The 26,721-nt window shown below is 42.4% G+C and overlaps 1 protein-coding gene across 1 annotated transcript; it reads right to left on the reverse strand.

Annotated features, from left to right (window-relative positions):
- Nucleotides 1–4,067: 4,067 nt before the first annotated feature.
- On the reverse strand, nt 4,068–26,102 carry GTF2H1 (general transcription factor IIH subunit 1). The gene is made up of 15 exons (XM_014876346.2): nt 25,950–26,102; nt 21,967–22,135; nt 19,978–20,170; nt 17,401–17,563; nt 15,642–15,735; nt 14,842–14,991; nt 13,883–13,962; nt 12,491–12,621; nt 11,362–11,449; nt 9,930–10,018; nt 8,918–9,035; nt 8,073–8,163; nt 6,550–6,665; nt 5,534–5,626; nt 4,068–4,948 (listed from the first exon to the last, which is right to left on the reverse strand). Exons 2-15 carry the CDS (start codon nt 22,118–22,120, stop codon nt 4,862–4,864), a joined length of 1,647 nt encoding a protein of 548 aa, XP_014731832.1. The 5' UTR covers nt 22,121–22,135; nt 25,950–26,102; the 3' UTR covers nt 4,068–4,861.
- Between the last annotated feature and the right edge of the window lie 619 nt (nt 26,103–26,721).

Consider the following 26,721-nt stretch of genomic DNA (forward strand, 5'->3'; position numbering starts at 1 on the left):
AGCGCTGCTCCGAGTCCCTCGCTGCTGCTGTTTCCCTTCGTGATCAGCTCGTGGCCGGAAGGGAGGGGAGCCTGCCAGGCTCAGGGATTGTCACTTTGTGGCTTTACAAATTGGCATTTATTTCCTCAACATAGTATCTGCAGTTGGGCACAGGTAGAAATGGGGGGAGTGCTTACAGGGAAGTGGCTGTCGTGGGGCTGTTGCATTTGAGTCAATTCTGATCATTGAACATGTGGTATGTCAAAATTGCTACCGTTTCTGTTTTATCTGGCTCAGCCTATAGTATGTCAAATCAAGTTCCTATCAGTGCTGTTTTATCTGGATCAGCCCATCAGCTGCAGGTGGAGAGGCTGCAGGTGAGGTCAGGGAGGAAGCCAACACGCTGTATGGTTCATGGAACAGGCTGGGAGTCCCACCTGAGGCCAACACTCCCTGTGCAGTACCTGGAGAGAGGCAACCCCTGCTCCAGAAAGTCTGATCACCTCTGGTCTGTGCCTCTGGCTCCTTCAGCTAGGTCAGCTGTGCTGGCTGCATCTCTGGGTCTGGTCCCTTCCACCCCAAAAGAGTCCCCACAGAGCACCTTCCATCTAGGATGTTAGCAAATTCCCTTTCTGTCAGCAGACAGACAAGGGCTTGGCTGTATTTTGGGGAGATGATGTGCTCAGGGAGCTGGGAGGAAATGCAGTATCCTAAAAAACATGTGGGAGATTGGGGTTGGTAATTTTGCGGTTCCCCCGGCTTCTGAGCTCTGCTGTAGGAACACGTCTGTCACTGGGTTTATTGAGGATCAGCGTTAGATCACCAGTGATGTCTGATTGCTATTCAAAAAGTTGCTGTTGTCCCACTCGGATCGAGCTCCAGTTCTTGCTGCAGGGCAAGGGAGAGCACAGAACCAAGTTCAGAACATCCTGGCTCCCACTGAAATCCTTGCAATACAAAGGCTCCTAAGCCACAGGGATGCTTGGGCAGCCTCTTCCCTTAAGAAAGGGAAATAGGATAGATAATGGAAAACTGGGCTTTAAGCTTTCTTCTTGTTACCTTCCCTGCTTGTACAAGTGACTTTCTGGATAAAGCAGCTGTTCCATAGGAGTTTGGGCAATGTGGACACACACATTTAGAGAGCTAGGAAATTACAGCTTGAGACTTTTCCTCAGGCCTGAACTTTTCCTGCCTCTGACTGATAGGCTGACTATGGCTTCAGTTAGGGAGGGAGTCTCCCAGGATGAGAACATGGTGACAAACAAAGTGGAATTCATCATCAAGATTAACACCTGATGTTTTTCTTGTGGGACACATCCTGAGGTGCTGTCTCATGGATGTTTTTCCCAATTGTCCAATGAGCTGCTGTCCTGTCCCAGCTCCGTGTAACATGCTTTAATACAGGCTGTCCGTTCAATGAAATCGGCCTTTTTCCCTAAAGAGGCCCATGTGTGTTTCTGTTCTTGCTTTCTCTCTCTCTTTCTAGCACAGTAACCATAGGGCAAGGATCAGGAAAGCTTTCTAGCTGCTGCCATCTCCTAGAAGCTGTAAGGATGTACTTACAGCTTAAGTAAGGGAAAGTAGTTGTAGCTCTAAAAAAAGCATCTTAAGCAGAGAGTGGTAGAGAAACTCACCCATTTGGGAAAGCACAACAGGGCCTTGGTGAGATCTTTGCCACATTAGGGAGCTGCAGACGATCTATCCTGTGAGCATGCAAGGAACTTCTTGTAGGGTGGCTGCAGTGGAAGGCTGTCACCTCCTGTCCCTGACTGGGGAGAGCTCTTGAATGAGAATTGGTCCAGCCTTTTTTGTGGCACAGCTAAATATCTTCATCTGCTGAAATGCACGGGCTGGTATCTGCATTATCCTTTCTCCATTGCTAGCAAACTTTGGGTTACAGTGACTGACAAAGCTCCTGGGCAGCTCTCCTGAACCAACAGCTGCTGCATAAATATATGGAACAAGCAGAGTACTAATCCCTGGAGACCTCAAGTGACTTTTGTATGATAGGGAACAGAAGGACAGTAGCACTAATAATGATGTCGATTCCTTGTGTAGCAGTATAAGTTTGCAAAACCTGAAAATGAAACTATTTGACAAGAATTATATTGTAAGCCTTTTGCTGCTGACCTATCAGCACCAAGGGACAGCTAAGTGAGTTACACATAGTTCTCTCAATTTAGACCTGAACAGAAACTGTTAGGGATTTAATTCAATCAGAAAACACAGCCTAAGCATTAGAGAAGACTTCACTTCAGAATTCAGTAGGGTTTATTCTACAAATCTTAGATCAATGCCAATGATACAAGGTTTATGAATTCTCATTAAAAATACAAGTCAGTATAAAGATTCCCATAGTAATATAATGCATGATGATTCAGTTTCAAAACTTAAGGAATGAATCTGTGTTTTGGACCATGCTACAGAAAAGGGGAACACAATGTAGAAAGAATATTTAGTTTACCTCCCTTTACTTGAGGAGGGGCCTATGCCTTATTGCCACAATACCTGAAAAAGCAACATGAAGTGCATAGCAGCCTTGCCTGTACAATCTCTAGGCAAAACTGTTGAATTTAGTATCATAGTCCTCCTCCTGCTAGTTCTGGTCATTAAGGTACATTTTGATAGCCTGATATCATTATAACTTAAAGCTATTGCAAAACCATCCCCAAAATGGTAATAAACATCAGTCCTTGGAGCTGTAAAATGTTCTTGTGATGCACTGACACTTTTTCACCATTTTTCTCAGTCTTTCCAGGAACACTAAATACATTCGAACTAAAGATTAATTAGTTCCATATTCAAAACTCTCCTAGGATTTTTTTATAAATGAAGTCTCACTGCAGTCTAATACTTAAATGTGTTGTTCACAGCTTGAGGCATAGTTAAAATGTAAGTCATATCTGTTTTCTTGACCCTAGCCTTCTGATATTATGAAAGGTGTGTTAGCTTTCAAGGAACAGTTGGAATTAGTCCTCAGAATTGCTAGACCAAATGCTTTTGATTGGGGGAGAACAAAACTACCTTTTTTTTCCTGGAAGCTGCCTGCACTTACAAGGGGATTTGGCTTCATGAACTCACAACCTAAGCCTAAATTTTAGAGAAACAGTTTAGTTCTCACAAGAGGTAACTCTCGACAAGATGTGCACCTCATCCCCCAAGTGCTGTAGTACATCTGTTCATTCCCAGTGACATTTTCACCCTGTCAAGACCAGTGGGCATCTCTGGTTGAGCCCAGTGGTTTCTCATAGCAGAACCACACGGACAGTGCAGAGCAGGGATCATGCATGGATCTGCAGCAGCACACAGGGAATGAGGCTGAACAATGTGCACACATTTCTCAATAGGACATTGGTGCAGACAGTGATGCTTAACTGAAACTCAGCTTTTACCAAAATATTATAGCATAATACAAAAATCTGAAAGAAAAGGGTCAAAAGAAGCTGCTGACTTCCACACACCAGTTAAAGAAAAAAAACCCTCTTGCATAAACAGAGCAGCAGCACAGAACAAGCACCCACTTGGCTACACCAATACATCTTTTCTGCTGTAGAAATTTTCAATGATTATCCACCCCACATCATACTACCATGTTTTAGCATCATACCAAAGTGTAGTATTAAGCCATCATGCAGGTTTGGGGAATTTCTTCTGCTGTACTCAACACTGCTGTGCTTGCTTTGAATACATGTTTGTGTCTGATTTGTCTTTGTAGTAGATGCATCTTTAACAGTCACATTTAATCTGAAGTAAAAAAGTTCAGTAGCCCATACTGGGCTTTTGTCCAGTCAAAGTGACAAAAAATACAAGGTTGTCATTAAACTGCATATAATATAGAAAAGGGGGTTACTTTGCATTTAAGTCACATTTAATACAAGACAAATTGGTCTGAAACTGTGAACTGATTCTATTTAGAACAAGTATGGCACAGATTCCCAATACCTATGAACACTGTGTAAATAACACATTTTTCTCTTTGCAATGATTATCAATTCGCCAAAAATAGTATAATAGTCAAAAGGGAAGGGTGAAGGAAAACATATTTAGAAGAAGAAATAAAAAATGCCTAAGAATTGAAAATAAATGACTTCTTTTGTAAGAAACTTTATTTAACTTCATTTTTAAAAATGCATTCTCTCCTTAGAACAAATGCCACCATAAAAAAAAAAAGATTGCAGTAGCACACACTTGCACTCAAAAGGAAACATGCAAAACTGATGGCTGAAAAATTTTTGCATAAAAATCGAAGACTTCAGGCAAAAGTTTGCCCCTGTGTACCTTTAGGGACCCCAGACCACGAACAGCTTTCAGTGCAATGTCTCTTGCTTTCAGTTGGTGGGGAAACATATGGCAGGAGCTTGTCTTCTGACAGCTACACTCTCCCAGATGTTTGAAGCAAACAGTCTCAGCTATGTTTTAAAACATCATTGTTAAACTGCTGCAGAAAGTACAAACAGAATTCAAGAAAATGTCAGAATCCAGTGAAGAAAAACTTTTGAGATCTACCCTGTGCCATACACTTCTTAAAAAAAAAAAATTAGCCAGAAAAACAAATTTTATTAATACACCCTCTTTAAATTTTTTTATTTCTGAAAGCAGCTCTTTATGCAAATCAAAAGCAGTTCCTGAGTAACTGCAGTAAACAGTGTCTTTTAAATATATTTGCGCCTCAGCTCTTCCGTTTTGGTTCTTCCTTATTTTTCTCCCTAGTTTTCAAGTTTAATCTCAGTTCTTTTTCAAAAATGTGCAAGTTCAGTTAGCATCGTTTCCAGAAGTCCACAGCTTGCAGGTCTTCCTGCAACAACTCTAAGATGTGCACAGAGCTAGGCTGGAGTCCTACCCTACTGCAGGCTTTGCTCTCAGACCTGTACAGGACGTGCCCTCACGTCTTCTTCAGCATGCGCCGGGACTGCCACGTGTGGAACTTATTGTAGGCTGTCTGCAACATCTCTTCTATATGACCTACCAACTGAAACAGGAAAAGGGAGAGAACATCGTCCCAGCTGCTGGAAAACAGAATTCCTTCCCCTCCCTTTCAGGTGCATTCTTCCTTTTATTCACTACAAGTAATTTTGCTAAAATCAGAGAAAGGACCTTGAGGCTCTGTTGCAAAACATCCACAGAGGAAGCAGTGCAGAGAGCTGCTGAGCTGAAAGGTTGGGGGAAGTGCCACTCCATTGTGCTGTCTGTCCTGATATTTAGTCTGTGACCACTTCAAATCTGACATGGGGGGAGTGTTCTGAAGTTGCTCAAGTTCTACTTCATGGTGGAAGCGAAAAATGAAATGTGGCTTCCCCTTTCTGTTCTATCACTCCTCTAAGTTCAAGTTACAGCTCCTGACAGTTGCTGGCATCACTCAGCCAATTGGACAGGGAGAGATGACTGCTTAACTGTGTACCCAATTTCCCTCTGCTCATTTCCTAGTCAACAAAAAAAACTATAATGCCCGAGGGTAAGAAGTAACAAAGCTATATCCTCTCATAGTTAAGACTGAAATTATTAATATGCACCCATAGAATTAAACACACATATAATTAAACAACTTTCCCCTTACATTTGTGCTTAAATATTGTCTCCGAATCTTTTCTTGGAATGGGCAGAGCTTTGTGACCTGAAATCTTTCCAAGTTGCTCCTCATTTTCACAACCTGAGAGAGACAGAAACCAGTATTACAATATTGAAGAATTATAGTAACACAGAAGTTTGATTTCCTTTAACAAACTGTTCTCCAACAAAACACCTTATAAGTAATTCTGGGGGCTACTTCAAGTTTGTGTAGTTTGAGGAAGGAAAGTTATTCAAATATCAGTCTCTAATACTTCTCTGTATTTATTTTTGAGATAAGTGCAGTATAACTGAAAGTGCAGTATGCCACTCTGATTATTACTTCCTTAATGAACACCATAAATAGATACGAGATATTCACAAAATGGCTTTTTGCTTCAAGCAAAGATTGTGGATTTTCAGGCCACATTCAGGCAGCAGACGTTCAAAGGTATCTGAATGAAAATTTTTATCTTTGTTATCCATGTGAGGATGGATAACAAAGGAGGATGAGGATGGAAAATCAACAGAAAAGTAGTTACAATCATAGGCGTGGCTGTAGACAAACACCTGTCCTTGAAGGCAACTTAGTTCTCAAAAGCAGTGTGTGTTCTGAAGGTATGACAGTGATTTTTGCAATAGATAGAAGAATAAGAGATACTTGTTTGTACTGTCACTGTGCTGGTTATTTCTTAGAGCTGGGGAAGGGAGCCTTTAGTTTTTGTGTTTTAAACTGGAATGAGAACCCTGCAGCTGCAACTGAGCTGCCTATTCTGTTTGAAACTGGCTACAGCTACTGCTCCTAAAGGGAGCTAACAGGGAGGCAGGGACAAGGATGATTTCAATTAATAGTACCAGCAGAACTGCTGTAAAAAATAGGGTTTCATGTTATTTTGTGACCTTCAGATCTAGGGATGAGTAAGTGCTCTACTGATTTGAGGCATGTGTATTAGTTCTATACTTCAGTAATGACAGCCATTCTAAACCACATCATAACCAGGGCCATAAGAGGAAGCTATGCCTTACCTTTTCTTCTAGGAATGGCGTGTTAACAGGGAAGCAGGACCAGAAGTGTCGTAGCAGTTCCCCTACTGCCACATACAAGTGTTTTAGCTCAGACTGAATGTCATTTGGCACCATCTCTGCAACAGGAAAAAGGGTTTTTCACATCACTCAAATGATCATATGAATAATGAGAACTAAGGCTGACAAAGGAGCTCAGTGATGTATCCTTCCACTACAGTCACAGAAAGAGTGGCTGGGAGGGAACACTGAGGTGTCTCACACCTCAGCAGCAATTAGACCAAGACTACCAGCAGCTGTTAGATCAGGTCAGCTGCTATTTATGGCTCTATACTTGGAAGCTAGAGTATTATTTAGGGAGATCCATACCAGGCAAAGAATGGACACCAAACCTAATCTGGGATTAGAAACAGTGTATTAGTATTGTTCTAACAGTGTGGCAGTGCTGCTGCTGTTGGCACCAGCACAGTGCTAAGAACTCTGTGGTGGGTATTTCAAGTTTTTCCCTTTATCTTATGCTGGCAATATGGTTACAGCATGTGGAAGATGAAAAATCCAGATAGGAATAAACCGTGTCCCAGGCACTCTTAAAGAAGAAAGGGTGTCAGGGTTCAAGAACAAGGAAAGAGCCACAGCTGTAAAAACCCAAAAAAAGGTACAAGTAGTCACTGAGGATCAGCACAGGGAACTGAAGAGTGAATATCAAATTTCAGGATAAGACTTTCTTTTAAAAGAAAGAAGTGGTCAGGCTCAAAGAAGTGAAGTGTAGTAGCCAATATGTCAACTAGGATGGGTAAGAAGTCCTCACCACTGCTTGCTGATTCCTTTTCTTTCAGTACCATAAAGAATTCATACTTGCTTTTTCAGCTGAATCACTTTCTCCTGCTTTTTAGACCAAGTAACACAAAATAACCTGGAAAACTGTAGTAAATCCTGAGAACAAGGATTCATCTGCTGTGAGACTAAAGAGACAGGTACTCAAACTGGCAGCAATGTGACAACAGGGAAGGGGTGGTTGAATGGAGGTGTGAGCAGGAGAAGCTGTCTGATTTGCCCTTGCAGTGCACAAGGAAATTGCCTTTTTTCACAGCAAGCTTGGATCTTAAATACAGGTTGCAAAAAACTTAGTTTCAGACGATTATCTAGGCTTTGCTTTCTTAAGAGTTTTCACAGAATATGTTGTATTCTACAATCCAGGGAAAAAAAATTAGAAATGCTGAACAAGTGAAAGTCTGTATCTGTAAGACAATTTGGTATCTGTCAGGTGTTTTCTTCATTACTTGCTGTGTAAAATGTTCTCTCGTTCACTTGCCTCAGCACTGGTGTAGCCATTACCACCCCCACGGTGTGGCTGGGTTGTTGCTTTTCTTTTGTTGCTGTAACCCAGTGCTACTCCAGCTACATGTTTCCATACTTTCCTTGACCACTGTAACATTTTCTAAGGGAGAGACATTAGACAGCAAGCCAGCTTGTGCTGTGCAACGCAGCAGGATACAATTACAGCATTAGACATCCCAAATCCTTACGGTTTATGGCTTGCTGTGTTCCACCCTGCATAAGTGCTCCTCCAGGTGACAGGACTGCAATAGTGCTGGCAGCATCACCACTTGAAAGAACCTGGAGAGAAAGGGAACAAATATTTCAGGTTGCTTTTTCTAATAAACTCTTTTAAAAATAAGATTAGTTGAACACATACATGGAAGTTCAGGTTCTGCTCTTCTCCAAAATTATGTGCTAGAGCGCGTTTGCAGTGAAAACTCTCCAATTAATTATAACCTCTTCTCTGCCTAGACCTTGAACTGGCTGTGCACTTACTCTGAAATAAAACAGAGCATTACTATGCAGAAGTGTAGCAGAATTGTGGCTGCTTTACTTAGGGCCAAACTAGGTTTACAAACAGGTAAGTTCAGATGCTGGCTGGGGAGATTGACCACAGGGCTCTGCTGCCCTCCAGGTGCCAGCACAGAGCAGCCCACAGCAGGCTGAGAGCATTTAGGAGCAAAAGACCAGTTCAGTTAAAAACCTGCTCACTGTAGCCTCCTAAACTTCTCAGGGTGGGATCAACACACCGGCCTGTGCATGACTGCCCTGCTTTGCTACCTTATACCGTGACCACTTCCTCAAAAGACAGCAGGAACAGAAGAATAGAACTGAGCATCAATAACTCAGTTTCCTATTGTGTAGATTTTAAACACAACAGCTCAAAAGGTATCACTTAAACCTGTAAAATGAATCAGTTAACAGAAACTGGAGATAATTTAAGCTTACCATGAAAAATTGAAACTTCAGTAGACATGAGACACAAAACTGTATAGAAAGCAAGATGCTAAGCTAAGATCAAGAGAGGCATTTTTAAAATATACTTCCATACCTGAGTTAGTTTGGGTACATATGATTCCATTTCTTGTCTAATACTATTAAATGAATTAATTATATCCTGACTGGTTGCATATTGCTGTGATTGAATTGGAGTTGGACCATGGTAATACCTGTGATGTGAGAAAAAGGAAAAGTGTTATTAGTAAGAGTGTTGGTAAAGCAAGAGAGCAAACTCCTCGACAGTTCTTCTAATGTTTCTAATTTTAGATGTTTTGCAATTGTTGACACTATTTACTGATAAAGTACAATATTGCCACATGGGAAGAGGTTGGGTTAGGGATGGTATGGCAGCAAATAAAAGCTTCTATTGCTGAATCTGTGATCATCATTTTGCCAACGAAAAGCTACCCCTGGCAGCAAATTCTGGAAATATCATTAGAATGGAGTAATTCACACCACTTTCAACTGAAACTAACCTAAATTAAGTTTGGTGCACACATGGAACCATTAAATTTCTGATAGTATTGCTCCTTTTCTGATGTTGCATCTATGGTTCTCAAAATCAAAAGTCTAGAAAACAAGAGGACTACTACTAGAAAAATCCTAGACCAGTGAGCAGTTCAAACCATCCCAATTCCACTGGGGCTGGATTTTTCTTGGAATTCTGTGTATTTTTATATGTAACACGTTATTCCACTGAAAGCTGCAACAATGTGCTGAACTGTGGACAGAAGTCTGTTAGGCTTTCACAGAAATTACATATCAAGGTCATTCAGGTTGGCTTATAGAGAATCAACCCTCTGAAAACTAAAATGAAATTTGGCAGAGGCGTTGGACTAGATGATCTCCAGATGTCCCTTCTTACCCCAATCACTCTGAAAATAAAACTATAAATTTAAGAGGGAAACTGGTTTATGCAAAAGCTCATATTAGGTTTCTAAACTTAGTTGTAACACACCTCAGTGTGGCACAGTAGGGACTAAATCAGCTGGTCCTGTGTGGGCTATGATGAAACCCCTGATAAGCTGGCTCTACTGAAATAGCTGTGCATTATTTTAACTTACCTATCAGACTTCTTTAAGTTTAGTGCAATAGTTTTAATGCTATTATTCTTTGATAAATCTTCGTATTCAATGGCCTCCTGCAGTTTTACCTAAAATGAGCCAAATAATGACACATGTTACTACTGAAGGCACAAGTCCATACATCCAGTGCTTTCTTCTGGTGCACCAAGTTTGAGCTGAAGGGTTACTAAAACCTTAAAAAAACCTCAGGTATGGAATGACTCATGCCTACTCTCCAGAGGAAGTGATGCCCAATGTTGTTCAGGATGGGCCATTTGGAAGTCTTGGCACCATTGCTTTTTCTCCAGATTCTGTCTAAAATTAGGTAGTCCCTGCTATTTCCAAAAAGTATACACAGACAATCATTCATGCTCTCTATTTTTGTCCATCTAACTCCAGATTAGCAGAAATACTAATGATTTAATAGCTAGTGTATAGAAGTCTAAGACTAAAACCACAGTAATTACCCCAAGCTACCTGGTGACAGTATTAGTCATTAGACTAGTCATAGACGTTATTAATACTCCTGGTGGAATATTAGCAGTGAGAGGTAACAGCACAGTGATATCACACTTTGTACAACTAGAAAACTATTTTTGAAGTCTCTTAAGTCTCTTGCTAGTCTTTCACTCCCCTTTTCATCACATTTCTTCTCATCTTGCTATGTAATTTTCTGCTCAGTAAAACTTGCAACTTTTGAGGAAAGTCAAAGACTCAATATTTAACAACACATGTATTCTATAATGTTTTCTCACAATACAGCCGAGTTTTGAGTCTCTCTGATGTTTTCTATTTAGGCTGTCAACTCCAGGAAGAGTATTCAATTCAGTTTTATAGCAAATACAGTACTCTCTTCCACTTGGTGAGCTGCTCTGGTTAGTCTAGACCAGGCTGTTGCCCTGTATTTCATTGCACAGTTGTCACTGCACTCTCAGTTCAACCTCACTTCAGCTTTTGACTAAGATGAAGGCTCTCATGTGCCAGTTTCATCATCCTCTCTACAAACAACACATTTGACAGGTTAATATTGGTGCTTGAACACCAATATCCTTTTCTGATGGATGTTCTCTAGAAGTTTTCAGGCATTTGAAGGAGAAACAAAAGGAAGGGGGCTGAAAATAGAACTTAAGGAAATGCAAAGAACCAGATTTCTGAGTCCAATCTGCAGCATTTTAGAATTTTTTACTTTCACCGGGTGCTACTGAAGAGATAAACAGCACAACACTTCAATGTGTAACTTACTTGTTTTCACTAACAGAGGTAACAGAGGCTTCTCACAGGCTGTCAGGTTGTTATTCTATATACTTCTAAGCCAGGCTAATAAAGTTTCACTTCAGATGTGTCATAAAACAAGTAAGGAACTTTCAGCAATTTTTTGAAAGACAGAGCTTCCAGTTCCATTCAGTTAGAATCACATCAGCTAACTTTATACCTTTTTCAGTGGTGGCTGAAAGAAATCTGAATCCCTGGAGTTTCCATCCGTACTGCTGGTCTCACTGTAATGGTCATTTTGTGCTTCTCTTAAAATAGAGAAACAGCATTAAGAAGAATTCACCTCACAGGAAACTTAAGATACAAGCTAGAGACAAAGTAAATACATCTGTTTCAAAACTTAATATGCACGTTCACATACTTTTTTCCCCTTATGTCTTAATTTCTAGAAGTTGATGTAGACAGAAGGAACCAACTCCTCACATTAACCCTGTTTGTCACTGGGGAAATTCAACAGCAGGAGAAGATGCTGGTCCCTCTCTTCAGAAATAGCAGCATGTCAACAGTGCATGTGGGACACAGCAAAATCATGGCAAAATGAGCAACACTTTGTATACACAGTTATGAAACCAAGTATTAGGAGAGCTCTGGGAGCCCTGCAATACAACTGTTCCAGGAGACCTATCCTGTTGTCCCTTTCTGAACTGAGAAACAGAAACACACTTTGCCCAGAAGAGATTGCTTAAGGTGCAGTGTTCAATTTGTGCAAAACAGAAGAACAATGTGAGGGAGCCCAGCTAAACAGAAGGAAGTATTAACTTCGACCTCTCACAGTTAATGTCTGTAGGATTTGGGTAGAGTAGTAATCTGGCTGTGCAGAAAGCAGTTGAAGAGCAGATGACCTGACAAGTGTTTTTGATCAGGGGCAGGGTACTGCACCTGAGGAGTCTTCCATCTGATCCACCTATGGCACACTGCAGGAAGCCCCAGCAGACCTGCTCCTGGAAGGCAGGAAACAGGAACTCCCTGTACCACACCTGACCTCCACACAGCACACAGAACACTACTTCTGCAGCCTTCACCAGGGCTAGACATCTAAGGCAGACACATTCTTTCCTTTTTAATTTGCTTTATATCATAATTCAGCTAAAAATAGCAATCGTCATTTCAAACATCTCTGAAAAACTTCTATAAAGTAAAATGAAACCTAAAGGTATTTTCATTTCTAGAGGAAAATCATTCATAGAAAATTAAAAGAAAAGGTTGTATGAATAACTGAAGATGTGCTTTTGTTTTGGAAATTTCTTAACGTTTACTCCAAAAATCTTTTACACAACACTGAAACTTACTGTTTCCTGAGGCCAGCTGCAAGGACCATGGCACTATGATGATTAAAGCGTTTTATGATGGCAGCATTGCTACTTTCTCTAGCAGACTTTGAGGCATTTGATGTAGAGGCCACAGAAGCAACACCATAGCCCTACAAAGAAAACAACATTGATTCTCTTCTGTCCCCAGAGCAGCAAGACAATTCTGTTTTCCCTTGAGCCAGGAAGCCACCTCCTCTGCATCATCATCCACAGCATCCTTTTCCTGCCTTTGCACCACCATCTCCTTAGGTACTTTGAAAAATATCCAGTGACTGTTTTATTCTGCAAACACTTGGCAATTTAGAGGTGTCAGAGAGAAGGTAACAAGTCTTACACAGGTAATTTTGTAAGACCATGATATAGGTAAAATCAGTAAAAAAAAATTTCAAGATCACCTGTGCAGAACAGGAATTGATGGCAAGGAAAATACAGCAATTGTTTTACTGACTGCTTTTTAACATCTACTGGGAGAGCAGCAGCCCACAGGCTAAAATATACCTGTCAGGAAAATGGGATACCACTAGAAAATTCAAAAAACTTCAAGCCTTAAAATGCTGGCAGAGTTCCCCACTTGCCAGATGGCACTTTACCCCATGGGCAGTTTCATGCTATCAGGGCAGTTTGCAGAGCACTTCTAACACACCTATCCTAAACTCATGCTCTAGTTTCAGACTGCTAGCTTTGGACAACTCCCACAAAAAGAAAATGAAAATCCAAAAAAACACCACCAAAAATCTTAGAAATGCACCTTCATTATTAACTACAACTGAACACTTTTGGTTAAATCACTGCAGAAAAGCACATCTCTTAGTTACTTCATATTATGGTACACCATGGATAATGAATTGTTTTAACTTGTTCTTGGAGGCAGGTTATAGTTCAAGTTAGTCACAATTTTAGCAAAAAAAGGTATTTGAATCTAAACAAAGAACACTTTATAAAGTGTCCTTCAGTTAGGCCAAATCAAGTAGCAATGTTCAAACTATGAACAAATGAAATCCTTTTTTGTGCTACTCTGCTGTACATTGTCACAGGGTTTAAAAGGTAGGAAAAAAACAGGGTTCACTTTAGACAGAAAAGCCAAATGACAGAGTAATTCTATTAACAAAGGGAAGTCCTGTATTTCCACCCTGCACACCAAGGCAGATGTGACCACACAGGTCCATGGGCAGAGTCTCCATTTCCCTCCACACACACAACAGTAGGAATGTTGAGTACCCAACCACTGCAACTGCCTAGTAAGGGATTTGTTTTAGAATTAGCATTTATAGTGATTTTAAAAGAAGGATCCACTTAAATGTAACTAAAGAAGGGGTATGATTTTCTTCTGTTTTTTTGTTTATTTTCTGTTTTTTTCCCCCAAGTACTTACTTCATCTAATGTTTTATCTTCCAAAGCTGTTAAATCTATCAGGGGGTTTTTCACTCCTTGAGACACCATTGCTTTTAACCCTGTGTGAAAGAAATTGAAAAAATCATGAAAAACTGTATCTAAGCAAATAGAGTAACTGTGGTATCATTAGGTTATATTTAATCTTTAAATGAAGACAAAGGTTCTGCACAGTCCCAAGTAACACTGGGACTAAAACTTTAAACCCTTTTTAAAGTTCAATTTAAAATAAGCAATAAATGTGGGAAGTTACTCCAAAACATCTTTCTACTAATTAGCCCAGTTTTCACCAACTTCTACACCTCACTGAACACGGATTAAAAAAATAAATGGAGATGCAGTTATAGTAGTGGAAACTGGGAAGCCAAAATTGCATTTCCTCTAATTTTGATACTGTTCTGTTGCCCTGCCTGGGTAGTATGACAGTTTATATCTGGTGATAGCTTTGACTTATGAAGGGTTTTGCATTCCTAATATATATTTTGACTAATGAAAGCCTTCTATTATGGAATGGTGGTAAGAGACCCCAAATCCTCATATTTCTGTATCATCACAAACCTATCTCCAAAGTTCATAAAAAACTGGAGTCAGATAATATTTTAGAATTTCAGAGAATAAGCATGGCAACTCCTCTGGAAAATCTGAACTAATAGCAATCTCATTTACTAAAACTCCATCTATAAAAAAAGCTGTACCTGTTGTAAATTGTGCACAAACCACATAACAAAACCTACTGTGTACAAAAAATTATTCCATAGTAACTGATGGCACACAATCAATCTACTGCGATGGCATATTATGGAATTTGTAGTAAAGCTTATTTCTAGTGCTGCCACTTTCCAAAGGCTAATTTGTTCCAAGAAATGCTCTCACTATGAAACATGCTCAGAATGGCAAAGCTGTAGCTAACTTTCCATGGCCATCTGTAGCTTTCAGCTTACCTTTCTCATCCAGTTTGGCACATTCTGCAAAGAGGTCTTTTGAGCCTGTATTGAGCCTGTCCCGATGAAAATAATGAGACTGAAAAAACCGTGTCCAGAATTCCCTCTCGGTCATGTTATGTGGAACATTCTCTGCATATTTCATTTTTACTGTGAACAAAACCCAGAACAATTACAAACTGTTTCACAAATCTTAAGATGGTATTTTATGTTACCATTTTCTTGATGGCTTCCTTGATGGCTGCCTCCATTCATTCCCGTTAAATGGAAGGGAATGCAGTAGTTAAGCATGAGCAAACAGGTACTCATTTATGCTGTAAAGCTTTAAAAAGTGCATGTAACAGTGGCCTGAACACTCTTGAATTGCCCCCACGCTAGGGGCCAAAATGAATCAGTGTCAATGCTCGTTACAGTGCACGGGAAATGATGGAAATCAGGTTCTTTTCCTCCCAAGGGTGATTTCATGAAAAATAACAATTAATTGGAACACTGAGTAGGAGAGTATCATGGGAATCAAGTGTTTACTCACAATTTAAAAAACAGAAAGTCAACATAAATTAAAATGTTTTCATTTAATAAAATCAAGTTTTCATTTCAAAAGTATATTTTATGCTTTTATGAAACATATGAATATGCTTCTTCCTATCCCTCTAATAAGGCAGGGAAAATTATCCAGAAGACTGGAAGATACGGTTTCTTATACTTCCAGGCTCAGACTAACATTTTAGTCTTTCTACAGTAAGACAGTAAAAAGACCAATCTTAAATGGATGTGTTTGGTATGTAAAACACTGCTCTTACCTGCAGGGTATGTCCGAAATATGGATTCAATAATATCTGAAGTCAAGTTGTACCTCAGCCCGTTGCAGCCGTCTGTCTGAGGCCGTACATCAGCCTGAGGAAAAGCACACAAGGGAAAAACAGTCATGTCTCAATGCTTTCTGTAACTGGAGAAGGAAAAGAACTGACATCTTGCAAGCAAAGTCTGCTGCAGGTAAAATAATCTTCTTCCTCCATTAATCCACAGTGCATTTGATTGTACACAGGTATTTTAGAATGAGCAATGAATGAGCAAATGTGAATTACTTTATTATACTTGCCACTTAAGGGATGATTAACAAGCAGACTGCAGGCTTTAGAAAGCAAAGAGCACTCCATTGGTCAAAACAAGGTATGCTTAATTAACTGATGCTTATCCTTGTGTGAAAGTAAAATTAAGTCAGCATACTGTATATGCCTCATGTTTTATTGTTCACTCAACAATTCAGCTAGTGAATAATCAGTGGCTATAATGAAGCAACAAAAAAGGATTTATGCCTCTTACACCTTATTCCCTTATGCACTAAAAAGTCTTAGTGTAACTGATAAGTAACGCTGAATTAAAAGCTTAAGGGTTAGCTGTAGTCAGAACTCTGAACTTGGATCTCAGTGATGTCTTTAGGAAGCTCTAGAGGAGGTGAGTGCTCCAGCCAGTTCTCAGAAACAGGAAAAGTACATGATTGCACAGGCTGGTGCCTTTTCCTCCTTTGCCTGTGTACCTCACGTCTAGCTTTTGAACCATCTTCTTCCTAGGCTAACACTCATTCTGAGCAGAGCCAGGTTTAAATTGAGTTGGGCACACAAATATCTGAAGAAGTCTTCTTCACAAATGCAGACAACACAAACATAACCAGTTAGTTTAAGAATGTTTTAGTTTTGAAGGTTTAGTGGGTTTACTTTTCACTGTGGTTTCCTTTTTTAACATTAAGGTGTAAGAATAATGGGAGACAGGAAATCAGAGCAATCAAATTTGTTTGGCAACTGATTCAGGTATTTCCAAGGGGGGGGAGGGGGACCAAGTGGATGTGAACTAGCAGCTAAATTAAAACAATTCCTACCTCCTCTTTCCCTCTCAAACCCAATGTGTGCACAGTCATTACAGAGGTGGAAGTGGGATTCCATCTAAAGAATCCTATCTGTGAATTTTCTTGCAGAAGCAGAAACATGTCTCTGTTGAGTAATCTGAAGTTGTAACTAGATTACTTTTAGACTGCACTGAATTTACTGAAGCACGGTTTCTACAAATGGGTAAAATAACTGAAAGTTAAAGAAAAAGAGAGAGAAAATGAGCTTCCAGATACACAAGTTGTTCTTCAAGTAGCTGAAAGCATGTACTGGTTTAAAAAACTGGGGAGGGAATAAAACCCTTATGTGGAAAGTTTCATTTATGCATGTCATTGCTGCCACAAATATGCTCTTTAATTTATTGAGCTCATACACTTTAATCTAGTGACCATATATTCACATCACTCCTGTTTTACAGAAGGCAGAGCAGCAGTACAAACATCATCTGCCTATTGGCAATTTAAAGTTCAAATTGGGCATCTTCAACTGACAACATTTTGAGGTTGCAGATCAGTAGGAAACTTTTTTTTCTCCTTTACACTTAGAATAGCAGAGAGATGTTGAGGAACCAGGAAAGTACAACATTCATGTATATGGGAATAAAGTGCATGAGCAGAACTCTCACTTTCCCCAATCTGTTTGCTCTAAAATCCTACAAGTTAAAGGTTCAACATACCAGGAATGCTGCAGAGATGCCCACATCCTGCTTACTAGGTGCTGCAGAATTATCCCCTGCATTCAAGCTTAAACGGTTGGCCCAGAATTCTTCAGCACTGATTACTTGGCTCACAACAAGGTCTTTATAGAGCTGAAACAAAACAGGATCTTCTTGCAGCATTCTGGTAAAAGAACGTATTGAATAGAATTGAAACACTGCAGAATAAATGACTAGTATTTCCACAACTAACACAAGTTCACAAAAGGAACAGAAACCAACTTTTCTTTCAAAATGCAGTGCATTTCTTAAGAAGACTGAGTAAACAACCAATGTCAATAGCGCTGTTTGTCTGAAAAAACTTTAAAAAGGGATGTTAACACTGAAAGTTAGAAAACAGTAATGCCTAAGAAAAAGTTAATGTGGGATTCATGTCTTGTCCTAAAATATTCTGTGGTGCTTTTGTGTCTTGGCACAGCAAGACTGGAATCCCCTGAACTGTAAAAGCACAATGAATATTCTTGCTGTTCCAAAACAGAAGTATGATGGGGGAGGAAAAAAAGGAGATTTCAGTGCTGTCCAATTCTTGGTTTAAGATCTTAAAATTCAGTAGCTACAGATCTCTATTCTAGTGCAAGAGCATAGATCACAAAATATGTATGGGATTAGATCGGTTAAAACACATTACCCCAATGGTTGCTCACTTATGTTTCTCTGATAACAGTTGGATCTTCATCCCTTAATCAGACACAGCACAAGTGTGAGACACATTCCGTGTCACTACTTCCACCAGGGAGCAATTTTTACAGAAATTATCATCCACATATCAGGTATCACTACACAAAATGCAAGGACTATGCACCTGAATTTTCACTCGTGTTTAAGCAGCTATTTTTACAGCTGTGTACCCTATTAGAAGCCCACTGGGCTATTTTCAGGGAAGTGTGCAAGTGTGTTCACAACCTGCCAATAACCTCACCAGTCTTTAACGTGTACGTCAGGGCCTTGATCAATTGCAAACAACGAAAAAAATCAGGAGTCTTATGGATACATGGTCTAAGGATGAACATGGATAAACGGCAGTCTGGACAGAATGAAAGCCTTTAGCTGCTATAAGGACAAGGTAGGATGAGGTGGAAATGAAAGCTTTGTGGCAGGATAGCCCTATCATGTTTTAACCAGCAAGGTTTCTCCAGTTTTTCTTATTGTCACAAGTATGGATTAGTGGCAGTTCTTACAAATGAGCGCAGCTGAAAGCAGTCTGTTATTCTGGTTATTTCATTAAAGCTTGGAATTTTGGTACGTACCCAACTCCCACATATCAATAAATGGAGCAAGTGCCATGGGGACTCTAGATGTTGTATCCTTCCACAACAGGCTGGATCTTTTCTGCATTATCTGTGGCAATTAAGCTAACGAAGCCCCATCATCAGAATTGGACTTCTAATCAAGAGAACAAACTATGGCTGAGTACATGCAGGGATTCTGGCTTTCCTGTAACTAGAAAAGCTCCTGATACTCATGGTGTGATGCTGTAAAACTCCATTTAAGAAGGCAAGGATTCAGAGCTAAGACTGCCCGTGTTCTCAGAAGAATACTGCCAGAAATAAGGCACATAGCATATAGAAATGAGTATGGGAACAGTGCCAAAGCAGGCTGCATTGGTGCAGACTCTAGTAGTTGCTGCAGTACTGGAACCAGTTAATCCTGATTGTGTCACAGCTCCAGCACAAGGGCTCTTGCCCTTCTGCTGGGAAATCTTGTTAAGATCCAGTCTGTCCCATGAGGCAATGCTCTCATGTTTTGAAAAATCTAGCTTTAACTTAACTATGTTCAGAGCTATAACAGTCTTTGGAAATGGAGGCCATTAGACACAGGATTCACAGCAGACAGTAGAATGAAGTGAAACTCATCAGGGGAGATGCAGAGAAGAGAGCTCTGAGGCCACAGGGACTGGGTTAACACAAACATTTTAAAGGAACGGAAATGTATCTCAAGAGCCCATTGGGAAAAGGACTTAGGTCCTCAGCATCTTCTCAAAACATTTCTTAGAATAAACATCCTGTATGCCAAATAACAAACTGCAGCCTCTCAAGTGACATGCGTGAAAATACCTAACAATTTAGTTATCTATAAAATATCAGAAAAGATTTGGGGGGCAAATGGGGCTCTATGGGGAGGAAAAGAAATATCACCAGGCTCCACAAAATTTCTGGAAAAGGGGGAAAAAAAATCTTTCAAACAGCTTTTCTAACTGCATATATATTTAAGAAAACTAAAGATACAGACTGCCAGCTGGGTGCTCTCCTCTCACAGCTATGGATAAGAAAGACCGGGTGGCAGCCAGACTGGCTGCCTTTACACCTCAACAACGTGTCACTAAGCACACAAGTGTAGTCTCAACATGTGACAGTTATGCAAGTCTCAAGGAACAGCCTTGAAATTGAATGTAGGGAGATTTTTACTAGGGAAACAATTGCTGTATCAGTCATGACGTTGAAATAGCAACAACTATTAACAGAATTACATGATCGTTAGCTAACAATTAGAAGAAAAAAAAAAAAACCAACAAACTTTTAGGCTGCTACCCCCCTTTACCTGTTCTTCTCCTCAAGTTCTTTATTAGCTTTCCTTTTGAACTTGGGCAACAGTTGTTGAAGAAGATCCTTGACTGCATCTCGCTCCTTCACTGCTGTGCTTTCATTGGAGAAGTGGAAGTTGGTTGTGTCCCCTGCATGCAATACCAGCTGCAGCTGAATTTTAGCTTTACCTTCTGGACTGATTTTCTGGCCTAGATTGCAGAGAGACAGACAGTAAGCTTATACAAGAAACTGTCTTCCTTAGAGTATTTATTATAAGCAGTTATTCTCATCATCCAATTAAATACTATTCTCCCATGTGTGAATTGCAGCTGTGAAAATGAAACAGTCAAGTCTTCCCCTTGAATTAGTTTGAACCCTGCACTTTGTTCACTCTAAAATACAAGACACAGGCAGTAGTAGCCTGTTGCTCAATATCCTTCAGCTCCTGCTCAGGAGTCCTGATTCATCTTTGCATTCCCCACAGCATCCTTTAGAAAACTGCTGCAAATGAGGCTGTCATTACCTGGACACTTTAACCTGGAGCCAGTCCAGGCTGCTGCTGAAAGGTGACCTCATTCCCCCTTTCCAGGTCTTCCTGCTGCATTTCTTGTATGATTGCTAGTGTTTGTGCAGCAAGCTGAACCAAGGAACTGATCCACTGACAAGCACCCCCTTTTGTTTTGCCAGCTGGCTCAGCTGCTGCAGAAGGGCTCTGGTAGGAAAGCAGAGGTAGGGCGGGTAATCTGCATCCCAGTTTCCAGTGGTGAGCCAAGTGCAGTTAGCCAAGTTACTGGAGTTACTGCTCCCCAAGTCAATCACCAATGCCTCCAGAGTACTACTACACCCTCATGATCATAAGAAAAACCTAATTCCTGCTTCCATTCTCATAACCAGAGGGAGCAGAGGCTGGGACGCCTATGCTTATGGACTGTTGTGCTATAGTGATTTTAGTGAAGCACTGCAAATGGCACCTAACTTTTAATATCAGCCTTCTCTCTAAAGCAAGTGGGAGACGGGAACCTGATGTCAACACTAAATCACCTTCTCTATTACAAATTTACAAATACATCTCACCCTTTTTTATTTCAGATGACAAAAAGCACATCTTAGTTATCTAAGTTAAAATACTTCAATGCCTATACATATATGTATTTAATATACAAGCTGCTTAAGTGTAAGTTAGTAGCTAAATAAAACCTTCACAAAGTTCACTATCATAGGTGAATGGGGCTTTTAAACTTTATATCACTTTCATATTTAAGAAAAGATCATCTTAGTTCTGATTCATCATACACTTTTGATCATGCTGCAGTGCTTGTATGTGACTTTAAACACCAAACCATTATCAAGTGATGCACACAACTTACTTTTTATTCCTTCTTTGGCATTAGAGCACATGAAATATGAGCACTAATTGAAGCCAGAAAGGCAGCATGCTATAGACATTTACTATTTAGTTTTGACTTGTAATACTTTGCTGTTGCAACAGCAAATGCTTATTCAGAATGTTACCAGCGAGGCCAAACTACAGAAGCTGACACTTCTGAAGCTATGGTCTGCTGGATGAAAATAAAACTGAGTTCATTTTATATGAAAATCGAAACAGTTTTAGATACTCAGTTAAACAGATGACATGCCAGATAGTTTCTCTGTTAGTCTGAAAATCCTATATGTTTCTTCGATCCTCCTCCCACCCTTCCCTCTACAAGGATATGGCATAAATTATTTTTCTGCCCATTTTATTGCAGAAATGTATCAAAGGTAATCGTAAATGCAGCATAAGTTAAACATCTGAAGACTACAGAACTTCTGTGGTAGCATTCTTAAGCTGGTGATACTTTACCAGAGTCCTGATCTCTGCTGCTACAGAGTAGCCTGGCCAGAGCTCCAGACCCCTTGCAACCTTCCTGATGTAGCTACAGCTAGCATTAAATGGCAGGTGAGCTTTGTGTGACACTGCACATGCATGGCAGCAGTGCTGACTGCAGCAGGAGTGCTCACTCACATTTGATGTCTGCATACATGTGGCTGACGGTGAAGCGGTCCTTGCCCTCGGGTGCCCACGCAATGCGTTCAGCCATCAGGTACAGGGCCCCATCCTGCTTCTTCTGACGCACCTTCTTCACTATCAGCAACACTTCTTCAGATGACGTTGCCATTGTGGCTACAATGAGCTATTAAAAACATAGAGTTGAGCTGATTAGTTGCAATTATTTTTGCTGTAACTCTTTCACTACTCCTATGCATAATAACATACATATTAGAGCCCACATTCGCTTGTTCATGCCTATATCATTTTGGGAGTATTTCAGATGAACATGCTCCCCTCTTTCTGTGCAATCAGCAAATTTACTTACACAAAATACTCCCACCTACCCAAATAATTCATCTAATTATATTGCTGATACTGCTTTTGATCCAGCGAAAGACCCACAAATCTTACGTTTAAACTGATAACTAAATTTTCCCATTTTACTGTCCCTTTACTGGTTTTTCCAAGTTCAGAAGAATACTGAAGCTAAGCAAAAACAAATTCCAAACCTCCTCTGGCATTGGCAGCAATTCCCTTCTTCAGCGGGAATGGCAGATGCTAAGTCATTTCAGAAAAGGGAAGGATACAAGGTATGTGAAAAATCATGGATTTTCAGTTCACTGTGCTAAAGGTAAAGTAGCCCAGTAAGACTCGGTCATTCTTACTGAGGTGGGTCTTGCCCAACACTCGAACGATGTTTTGTATACTTGCCTGCAGCTTGCCAGGCCCTCTCCTCCAAAGTCTGAGGAACTAATGTTACACGTACTAGAGCACAATGGTAATTCTGTCAGAAGTCTCAATCCAACAAGCCTCTGGGTACTTGCTGCATTGTTCTCCCCAGCAATCACTATCATTTCTCTCTCCAGGTTCACCCTACAGCCTTGAATTTTTCAAGACATAAAGGATATGGCAAATATTACTACACGCTGTCAAACATACTGTTGGTACACTTATCAAAAATGTACATCTTTGGTCAGTTTGCTGAAAATGTTTAGTATGTCCAGTTGAACTTTACTATTGATATTCAAAATAATATTTTTCCAATGCTGATGTGGATGTTTCGTGTGCTTTAGAATACCTGTAATATTTTTTGGGACCCATGCCAAAGTTGAGACTGTAACCTGCATCAACTATCATACTAATAGCAGATATCACAAAATGGTAGTTCTAAGCATTTGAGTTCACATACTTATTTTTTTCTTTAAAAAACCCAAAAAACAATAACAAGCAGCAAGATAAGACATTTTATTCTGACAATTTGGACAGCAGCACAGCATTCTCTTCAGCAGAAGCCTTACAAGCTCCTGTGCAAATGAGTTAAGTAACACACTAGATGGAAAGATGTAATAGCAAAAGGGCTCTGCACTTAGACTTCGCTCCTTCACCATTCCAGCCATCCAAGGCTTTGCTAAAGAGTTCAGTCATGCTGAGCTGAATGTGGAGTTTCACATCAGCACCACTGCAGCAGTCACTAGAACACGCTGTGCCACATTCAGAGCATCCTTGGTAATACTTCTCTCTCAAAGAAAACTGCATGGCATGATTTCAGGACTGCTCCCTAGCATAATCCATTACAGTCTCCCAGCAGCATTATTCCCTTTCAGTGCTATTCACACAACCATTTTATATAGCTTCCTGTTGCAGGTCTGCAGTCTCATCAGCACCTTATCCTTACTGGAAAAAGGCAACTGGCCACAGACTCTCAGAGACTGGAAACCTCACCATGTGCAAGACCAGTGATGTGATGTTTTTCTCCCTTTTTTTACTTTATAGTCCTTTAAGGTCATTCTTATCCAATGCAATGAAGGCAAAGCCACAGAATACAAAGGAATTAAACCCATACAGAACAGCAAGAAAAAGGAAAGCATTTCCACAGTCAGGCTCATTCCAATGCCAGCTGCTCTGCTTTTCTACCACGCCATGTCATCTACCTACACCCAGTCTTTCAACTACAGAAGCAAAGAATCAGCAACTACCAACTTCTCCTTTAGAGCCCTTTTAGTACCCTGCAGTGTGCAATCTGCGAGAGCACAATTATCCTGCAAGTGGCTCATTCCACCTTCTGGGAGGGTGAGCACACTGGCTCATGCTGTTCTTCTTTCTGTCACTGCTGTACTTCCTTCTTCCTGCAGTAATTTACAGTAGCAGTGGGATGATACAACTCACAAGCACAGTAAGCATTACCCGAAATGGAGAAAACCCTGAGCTGTCTTTTGAAAAGTGCATCAGAAAGAGCAAAAAAATCTATTTAATAATAGGAATTTAGGAAGGTTACAGTTTGTCACTAATGGAAACAAAATGGCTTCGTGTACAGGAAAAATTCTAAAATAGGAATCTTGCTTGAGGATTGATCCCATTCCTTGTCTCCTACAGGGAAGGTTACATCCTTGCTAAGCAAGGCACACACAGTCCACAGCTGTTCCTTTTCTTTTTTTTTTTTTTTTTTTTGACATGTAAGGCTTACTATGCAGCAGAGTAAAAGCCATCAATGATGTACTTGTGCCTGTCCAAATCTCGTAACCTCTACATTAAACATCTGAAGTTTCCAGGAATCTGTACTGTGGATGATGACACTGCTGCTGTGCAGGGCAAGAAATGCCACACGAACGCACAGAAATGCTGTTATTTTGTGGCTTTAAGTGACAATTTTAATCTGCTGCAGCATTAGCGTTCTTCAGCTGCTGGTTCAAGTATCTTCCAGAATAGGAAGGTCAGACGATTTATTTTAAATTCCCCAGCAGCAGAGCTTGGTCAACAGTTCTAAAAGCACCTGGATCAACCAGAAGCCCTAACCATGAGGTAAAACTTGTCATCAGGCCTGTCTGGGGGATCTTAATTTCAGCTGCAGCTTACAATGGGCAAGGTCTATTAGGAAGCTTCAGTGCTTGGCATAGACCAAAAGAAATGTTCTGTGTGCTTATCCATCTACAAACCCTCCCTCCCAGCTCTGTGGGAGCAAACACAGCTTCTGGAAATACCATCAAATTACAGTAGCTATTCTTCCTCCATTGCAGTGACTTTTCCTATCCACTTTTAAGACCAGGTGTCTCTCATCTCTGTTTTTTACAACAGCTCTTCTGAACACTCTCTATTACCAGCATTTCACTGCCATATGGTTTTGTCGAGTTCTAAGCAGAAATAAAGGAAATGTTTGCATGTTTTAACAATCCTGACTTGGCCAGAGTGGGCACAGGCTGGCAGGCAAGCTCTGACAGATCAATGCAGGCCTTGCTGCTGCTGGGCCTCCGCTCCCCGCAGGCAACAGCAGAATCATGGAATATCTGTGCCAATGGCCCAGTCTGACCCGCAGTCGGCACAGGGACGCTGCCAGGTCCGGGAGCGGGCACAGCAGCACCCCGACGGGTGGCAGGGATCTGTCAGCGGGATGGAGAGGTGGCAGCAGCGCTGCTTGTCCCGGGCACGGCGGGGAGATGCACGGTCCTGAGGGGCCAGCCCGGCCTTCCCTCGATCCGCCATCACCCACGTTCCGGGAGAGATGTCACCCCGCCACGAGACAGACCCGAGGACACCCTCGCGGTCCCGGCGGGGTCTGCCCGGCCGCCGGCCCCCCGGCAGCAGGCGGAGAAGGCGCTGCCACGACACCTCTTTGTTTGCCGCCCGCACCGGGGAGAAGCCCGGTGCCCCCGGCTGTGATGCCGCCGGCGCAGCGCTGCCATCTCCCCGCCACCCCCCGCGGCCTCGGGGAGCGCAGATCGGCGGTGCCGCCGCCCCTTTCGTCCCTTCCCTCATCTCAGCTCCGGCCCGGCCACCGTCACACACAAGTCCGCCGGGCAGGAAGGAAGCGCGGGAGGCCAAAGGCCGCCGCGGCACCATCGCGACGCGGTCCCGCCGCCCCCGGGGACGGATCGCCGGGGCAGCGCGGCCGTGAGGTGGATCAGGCCCCGCGGCCTGCCCAGCACCGCCGTTCCCCCGCGCCCCGCGCCGGCGGCTCTTACCGTGCGGGTTGCGCCAGGAGCTGCTCCGAGTGGGAGCGGCGCTACGGGGGTCGGGCCGCGGCCGCCGCCGGGGCCATGGGGCGGGCGGGGCGGGCACGTGACCGGAACGGGCCGCGGGGCGCCGGGGGTGGGGCCCGCACCACGTGACAGGGGAGGGCCTGCGACGCCGCGCGTCCCCGGCGGTCACGTGGCGCCGGCGCGCCCCCCCCTCCCCGCCCCGGTCACGTGGTGGCCGCTCCCCCGTCGCCATGACGGCGGCGGGCGGAGGGGGCAGTTACGCGGCAGTAAAACGGTACCGCCACCGCCCCCCTTGCCCCTATCCCCGCCGCGCCCGGCCCGGCCTGTCCCCCGCTGTCACCCGTCCGCGCGGGCCCCGCTCGTTTCCCGCCATCGGCCCCAGCGGCCCGTCCTGCTGCGCTCCCGGGTCGGCGGCGCCGCCTCGCTACGGGGGAGGGGCCTCCCCTCGGCCCCGGCCGCGCGCTGGGAGGGAGGGGGCGCCGCGCGCGTGACGGCATCACGTGGCCGGCGGGCGGGTGCGCGCGCGCGTGACGCCGCTTCCTCCTGCTCCCCCGCCTCCTCCTCCTCCTCCTCCTCCCGCGCGGGCGGCGCGTGATGCAGCCCGGAGCGGGCGCGCGCTCCCGCCCTCCCCCGGGTCACGTGAGCGCGCTGCTTGGAGGCGGCGCGAGCGGCACCGTGAGGGCGCGGAGCGCGGTGAGGGAGCGGCAGCGCCGGGGAGAGGCAGCGAGAGCGAGCCGTGCCGGGGAGAGGCGGC

Source organism: Sturnus vulgaris, chromosome 18 (genome assembly GCF_052056855.1).
Source record: "Sturnus vulgaris isolate bStuVul1 chromosome 18, bStuVul1.hap1, whole genome shotgun sequence".
In the NCBI taxonomy this organism is placed as follows: domain Eukaryota; kingdom Metazoa; phylum Chordata; class Aves; order Passeriformes; family Sturnidae; genus Sturnus; species Sturnus vulgaris.